Source organism: Lytechinus variegatus, chromosome 4, assembly GCF_018143015.1.
Source record: "Lytechinus variegatus isolate NC3 chromosome 4, Lvar_3.0, whole genome shotgun sequence".
NCBI classification, from domain to species: Eukaryota; Metazoa; Echinodermata; class Echinoidea; order Temnopleuroida; family Toxopneustidae; genus Lytechinus; species Lytechinus variegatus.
In genome coordinates, this window is record NC_054743.1 from 29,707,625 (window position 1) to 29,715,641 (window position 8,017).

Sequence of the window (8,017 nt, forward strand, 5' to 3'; positions counted from 1 at the left end):
ATAAATGCTGATAATAATCTAATAGATTAGAAGCAAATGCAGTATTGTGCAGACGTTTAAAATTGAAGACTCATGGGTCTACTGACCATTAGAGCATCTCAACACAGAACATGCATATATTTTAAAAAAGGATATGTCAATGCACTGCTCTCCGGCTGCAGTGTTCAATTTCTCCTGCACTGCTATCCTTAAATCCATCGTGGAGTTCTTGTCAAAAGTGTCACTTTCTAAATCAAAGGAAAATGCACTTCAAAGCCCATCCTCAGTGCACAGACTGAACTAATACCTTGATAATATATAATATTATTCAAAGATAATTGGCTCTTCGTGTACAGTGTATCCCACTCAGTCACAAAGTCAAACCATTGGTGCGTTGCTGAAGGTGAGGACCTTCCTAATTATCAAGGTTTCGGTGACTGTTCCTCTGGTCGAATCTCTTGAATACTATCTTTTATCTTTAATACTATCGAATATATATATTTTCAACTTCTCCTCCTTTTGTAGCAGTTATGAAGTCCAACTGTTTGAAGGTTGAGGACACAAATATTAAACCCACTCCAAACAAAAAGGGAAAGTACCACACTCCCTCCTGCTTATCTCCTCAGTCACAAATAAAGATGTCAAGTTCTGAGCAGAAGAGGTTAACAATTCCTTGCCGAGCTTCCCTGTTCAATCTTCACTCCCCTGTCAGCATGAATGGATAGAAGGTTAGTCACGTGTTGATCACACAGCATGAGGGAATGCCAACTTATTATTAAAGAGAAACCAAGGTGTTATGACCAAGCTATGAGTAATCGCCACCACATACAAGTACAGCAGAAGATGAAAGATGTCCCTGATGTCGTCAGAAGACCAGGTATGGTGAGCTCATACAATCATTAACTACCGGTAGATGAACTATCAGTCCTCGGAGTGATAGACAATGAAGTGGGGTCGACTAATAATTCTTGACAGGATGATGTAAAAGATCCTTCCACTTCCCTATTAATCCACATACAAATCCTGAAGATAGTCTTCCAAGTCTTTTACCTCCATACACATGCTCATTTTATTTCCTTTATGATACAACAAAGGAGAAGTCAGTCACTGATTTCACAACCGACAGTGACAAAGAGAGCATTTGCTTGAACTGCTCTGAAAATTAGGAGTTGACCTGAAAGAGAGAGAGAGAAATATAATAAAAATGATTGGCTCGAACATCATTACTAATAATTTCATACAATAATAATAATGATAATAATAACAACAATAACAATAATGATAATAATAACAACAATAAGAAGAGGAGGAAGAAGAGGAAAAATAATAACAATAATAATAATAATAACAACAACAACAATAACAATAATGATAATAATTACATGTATAATAATAATAGGCATTTATATACATGTAGCACCATGATGCCGCCATCTATCTAGAAATATTCTATTCCGAGGCACATTGTTACTATTATTACAACGGCTTAGCTCAAGCTTCCTTTCGGCACTCATGCATTCAAGGAATTAATCCTGCCGGGTACCCATTCACCTCACCTGGGTTGAGTGCAGCACAATGTGGATGAATTTCGTGCTGAAGGAAATTACCTACGTCATGGCTGGGATTGGGATTCAAACCCATGACCCTCTGTTTCAAAGTCAAAAGACTATGTAATCCACTGGGCCACAACGCTAAATCATTTGTTTGTAAAATCTTCAATACATATCAACGTAATATGAAAGCAAAAATGTTCAGTGAACAATTTTTAAAAATCAAATTACAAATACATATTTTACAAGCTACATGTACATGTAGGCCTACAAGTACATGTACATTGCATGATTGAGCTGATGGTGTACATGTTCAAGTATACAATACAGATTCAAGACTTAGAGCTTAAAGTTATTTTAGATCATTACATTGTACATGTAGATACATAATCAACATTGAAATTTGAATCAACAATGCATACATGTATCGCCCTTTCACACAGTAAAAAATCATAATTTGAATGATGATTCCAGTGAAAACGCGGCTAATGACGAATATTTAGCACGTGTGAAACCAAACCACAAAGTAGAACATGATTGGAATCACGAACGCTAATCACAGTCACGATAACAATAGCAATCATCATTACAATAATGATTCAAGATTCATGTGTGAAAAGGCCCATAGACTCTTACATTGCACATGTATGTACATGTACATGACACACTTCACCAAATGGACATGACACACTTCACCAAAGTACTCCAAGGCCCTGGCCATGGAGGATAATACTGGGGATGCTGAGCAATGTCAGAGTACCCCCAGTATTAAAGGACAAGTCCACCCCAACAAAAACTTGATTTGAATAAAAAGAGAAAAATTCAACAAGCATAGCACTGAAAATTTCTTCAAAATCTGATGTAAAATAAGAAAGTTATGACATTTCAAAGTGTCGCATATTTTTACAAAATAGTTATATGAAAGAGCCAGTTACATCCAAATGAGAGAGTCGATGATGTCACTCACTCACTATTTCTTTTGTTTTTTTATAGTTTGAATTATACAATATTTCAATTTTTATGAATTTGATGATTAGGACCTCCTTGCCTAAAGCACAAAATGTTAAAATAATGGAATTCCGTTCAGGGAGGAATGAAACTTCATTTCACATGACAATGATGAGAAAATAAAAAATTTCATATTTCATATTTAATATACTAAAATACATGTACAAAAGAAATAGTGAGTGATGTCATCAATTCCTCATTTGCATACTGACTGAGTTGCATAACTATTTTGTGAAATGAAGCGAAACTTTAAAATGCCATAACTTTCTTATTTTACATCCGTTTTTTGATGAAATTTTCGGTGTTATGCTTGTTGAATTTTTCTCTTTTTATACAAATCAGGTTTTTGTTGGGGTGGACTAGTCCTTTAACCAATACATTTTATGGCCAGGTACCTTTACCCCTAAAGTTCCAGAACCCAAGAAAGAGGTGTTGCTGACTTTAGTTATTTACAGCCACAAAGTTTGTTCCTCTAATATTCCTTTCCCTGTACTGAGCATATTGACAAAACAAAATGGTAATAATTGCAAGTATGTTGTAACAAGGAAAAATGTTTTTCACTTTCAACAAATTCTTCAATTTAGTCTGGTCAATCGTGTCTTGTATTTCTGCCAAGCTTTTTCCAATATGATCTTCCTTATTTTCATTATTATCCTACACAATTTCTTCAAAATAAAGACATTCAGACTCAAGTGTTTGTTTACTCAAGATATATCTGAATAAACAAGGATACAAAACACACATGTACATGAGAACTGTTATAATTTATGAACTTTGTAAAATTTAAAGGTGGGAAGTAATCAAATGTGACATTCTAATATACTATCAAAAGAAAAAAAACATCAGATTGACGATTTTAAAGATTTAACAAAAAAATAATAGTAATAAAGAATCTCGGAACCAGAAAAAAATAGTAAAATGCTGTTATCTCAGGACTGAAATTTCAACAAACTTGTTTGCAAGGCACTCCTAAGACAATAGGTGGTTTCAGACCGCCTCGAAGTTCGTCAGTTCCAGGTATTCTCTGATCGGGAAATTTACCCCGATCAGAAAGTACCAGGTGTTTTGGTAATGTGAAAGCAAACTACGCGTAATTTCCCCGAAAGAAAATACCCGCTAAATAGTAGGAACTTGGCGAAATTACGAGAACTTTCGCGGGGATTTTTCCAAGGTTGCAGGTATTTTGGCGATGTGAAAGCAAATTACAGGAACTTTTAGCCCAGCGTGTTGTTGGGCGCGGCGGCGTGGGTGGCTGCTGGGCTAGTGAATTTGAATCTCGAGCCTTGCCTGCTTATCAGACCATACTGCGCATGATCGTAACTTTGGGAACTTATCCCGAAGGGTACGTTTCGGGGCGGTGTGAATGCAGGAATAATTGATGGGTATTTTTTAGCCAAAAAAAGTTCTTGTAATTTAACGGGGATTCTTGTGATCGAGGCAGTTTGAAACCACCTAATGTAATTCTTGTATCTATGGTGATTTTAAAATGGCTACAAAGGTGTCATTGTGATTATGAAGGACAGTTCTTTCAATTCATCACAGGATTCTTGGTTCAATGCATGTATCAAATCACTGTCCCATGCAAGTACAGTGTATTGTATGTAATTGATTGAAATGCTAATTTCTTCCTCATACATTATACATACATGGATATGTATGCATACGGTGCTGAGTACAGTATTAAACAAAGGAATATAATATGGCTTGGGGATGCTATCAAATTTTGATTACATGTAGCGCAATAATAGAATACATTCTTCACTAAAATTATTACACAAAGATTTCCTTTATTTTCATGATAATGAAGATGTTGGATGTGCTGATTGCAAAAGAAAAAATGGATTTTTCAATAATTTTGTTTTAATAGTCTATGAAAATATGAAAAAAACTTTGTTGAAAGAACATTTAAAGGACAAGTCCACCCCAACAAAAAATTGATTTGAATAAAAAGAGAAAATTCGAACAAGCATATTTCATCTAAATCGGATGTAAAATAAGAAAGTTATGACATTTTAAAGTTTCGCTTAATTTTACAAAACAGTTACACATGTATGCACATCCCGGTCGGTATGCAAATGAGGGAACTGATGACATCACTCACTCACTATTTCTTTTGTATTGTATTATATGAAATGTGAAATATTCTAATTTTCTCCTCATAGTCCTGTGAAACAAAGTTTTATTTCTCCCTGAACATGTTGAATTACAATTGTTTTTAATAACAGTTTATGGTTCAGTCAAGTTGGTCCTTAAATTGTCAAATCTGCAAAATTTGAAATAATGTATAATTCAAACAATAAAAAACAAAAGAAATAGTGAGGGACATCAGTGATTCTATGATATCATTTGCATATGACAAAATTGTGCACATAACTATTTTGTGAAAAATAAGCGAAACTTTAAAATGTCCTAACTTGCTTATTTTACATCTGATTTTGATGAAATTTTCAGCATTATGAATGTCTGATTTTACTCTATTGATTCAAATCAACATTTTGATGATGTTGACTTGACCTTTAATGAGAACCTATAACTTGATTTGATTCTCTGTAAAATGATTGTTCCAAATGGATATAATTTGTGAATAATGTTGCTTATCATAAAGGGAGGACAAAATTCTTGACTGAAAAGTTAAAGTCGATTTATAGTCCATGATGCATTCTCTTCACCATCACAAAATTGTTGTTTTAATACTCTGATAATAACTATTCAGCAAATTCCCATCTATATATGTACAACTTTCAACTATCCTATTCATTTGTCCGATATCGTTCAAATTAAAGTTCCATCTCTAATTTTCAGTCTTGTTTTAGAGCAACTTGAGATATCAGATGGAATTCCCTTCATAAATTTAGACAAGTCCACCTACACACAAAGAGGATTAACAAGCAACAACTGTAAAATTTTCATCACCACAGGCGTTGCTGCACCAGCCCGAGTTGGCTCAATCTCGAGATTTTAGCACTACCGCCCCTCTTCGCGATTAATCTCGAGATCCAAGAAACCCTGTCTCCTCCATCGAAAAAAGAGAGATGGACTGCTCGAGCGAGGCATTGATGCATTAAGGTCCGACACCATGAATAAATAATCCTGAGTGCGTCTGCACCTGCGAATTAGCGGGATAATTATAGCTATTTTGTAAAAAATCACAAGTCAACTTGGGATTGCCATCTCGAGATTAATCCAACAAATAAATCTCGAGAATGTTTAGATCGGGATAATTTGTCGAATCAGATATAGTACGTTAATTTGAAAACTTGGGCTGGTGCAGACGGCCCTCATCATATGTAAAGTAATTAAGTAAAATGGTGTTGTAATTTTAAAGTTTTACAAAAGTTACATGTACATGTAGGCCTATGCACTTCACATACATGTACCTGTGTTATACCGGTATGGAAATGAGGCTATGAGACTGTAGTACAGACGATGATGTAATACACACTATTTCTCCTTTAATCATATACAGAATATTTTACTTTTTGCAAATTGAACAATAAGGAAGCTTCTTCATTGATTGAATGACAACAGGTTGCAACCCGGGGGGGGGGGGGGGGGGGGGTACTTTTACATGTATATGTATGATACGTATGTGCCGCAGTAAAGACCCCCATTTTCAGCCAAAATTTATGTTCCAGAGCATCACCAATTTACAAAGCCAAGGAAATTCCTATTTTCCCCATTCCGGAGACCTCAAATTTGTGGTTTCTCGTTCTAGTGCCTGCACGTACACAGTTCCACAGGCAGGGGGGGGGGCATAGCCGGTCCATGACCCCCTTTTTTATAAGCAAAATTAAAATTTGTAATGTAAAAATGCAGTTGAAACAGAAGTGTGCCCCTTCCCCCCTTTTGAAAGTAAAGTAAAGACCTTTTTTTTTGCTTGTCAAATTTTATCTGGGACGGAATATCCTTATTTTTGGTTGAAAACTTCTTTCTTTTTGTGCTTGTCAAATTTTTCCTCGGAAAAATGTGCCCCCTCTCTGTTTGGAAAACCCTAAATCAGCCCCTGCTCAGCGCAGTAGCGGCAAATTGCCCCTGCATTCAACTGACAGCCATACATGTAGCTAAATGTAGCTCTGCACAGCAATTCAGAGACTGATTGGTAATTGCACAGAAACGTCATGACCAATTTCATGCAAAACACAGAATTTGTGCTGTTCCAGAACATTGCATTTTTAGCAATCATTGATCCATTGACATTTCGAGAGACCACAATTTAGTTCCAGAGTGCTCCCCCTATTTCATTTTTGGTGCGGCACAACTGCATGAACATTATGCAGTTTGACCTGCGACCCTTGCGCATGCAATGTTTTGAAATCGGCAGTGAATAATAGTACATGTGAGGAACTCGATGCTGGCTCTAAATCACAAATTTTGAGGCTAGCCAGAGGATGAATATGGAGTGAAATAAGGATGAAAAGTAAAAAAATTAAGCTTTTTATTCTTTTTAATAATTAATAATAATAATAGCCAATTTTTATAGAGCGCTTTTCCCAGAATGGCCCAAAGCGCCTTACAGCATATTATTACCCCGGTCATTGGATTCATTTCAATCATTTTTAAGGATGCTTCAGTGTTGATTTTTACAATGAATAAAAATTTAGTCTCACCTTTGTCACTTACAGTATCTTGGGGTGCGTTTATTCGACACTTTTTTACCCTAGAATCATGATTAGAATCATGATTCAAATCACGATTCTGCAGAATCACGATTGCGTTTAGTCGAAATTGAATATAATCATGATTAGAATCACAAACATGAAACACGAAAAAAGGGGCGTTTGGAAAGACATTTCTGTAGAATCACGAACGAAAAAGGTCGTATGAACGATATCGTGATTTGAATCATGATTCTATGACGTCATTGTGTCGTGCTTCTTCCGGGTTCAACTCAAAGGCGCGCGCTGTGTTTCGTGCAGGTTAATTTTCGTGTAGCAGTATTGCCAGCATTTAGGAATTATCATTCTGTGTATTGTACCCCCGGGGTTGTACTGTAGCGTCATTTGTATATTTCATTGTTTTCATCCATCATTTCTTCAAGTTCCAAAGGCACAAATTGGACTGACGATGAACTCAGGGCTCTGCTTGTGCTTTGGGCTCAGCCTGAAGCACAAGCATCCCCTTACCGGGATTCACAGAAATAAGACGATCCCTTTCAGCGGCGCTTGCGAGGGAGGGATTTCAACGGAGATGTGGCACCGCCTGTCGAGACAAAATTAACAGAATTCGTGCCCAGTACAGGACCATCATAGACAAGAAAAATCGATCGGGAGGTGGGAGGGAGGATGATGACCCCTTCTGGTTCCCGATCAAAAACAATACGAGGTACAATACACGGAATTCTGGAAGTAAAAGATTTATTTTTCGGAAGCCGAGTAAGCGTTGCACTTGCACAAACGATCGCGCGTTAGCTCCGGCGGCAGCAAAAATCTAGCAGCCGACGTGAAGTTAGAAACACGTGCGAAAATGTTGACCTATACTTC

At 36.5% G+C, this 8,017-nt stretch overlaps 1 protein-coding gene across 1 annotated transcript in view; it reads right to left on the reverse strand.

The window, feature by feature from the left end:
- Positions 1-534, reverse strand: part of LOC121413800 (inositol polyphosphate 5-phosphatase OCRL-like) — a 36,143-nt gene extending 35,609 nt beyond the window's left edge. The window contains 1 exon segment of the mRNA XM_041606757.1: positions 136-534. Coding sequence (XP_041462691.1) covers positions 136-198 — 63 coding nt within the window. The 5' untranslated portion in view covers positions 199-534.
- Between the last annotated feature and the right edge of the window lie 7,483 nt (positions 535-8,017).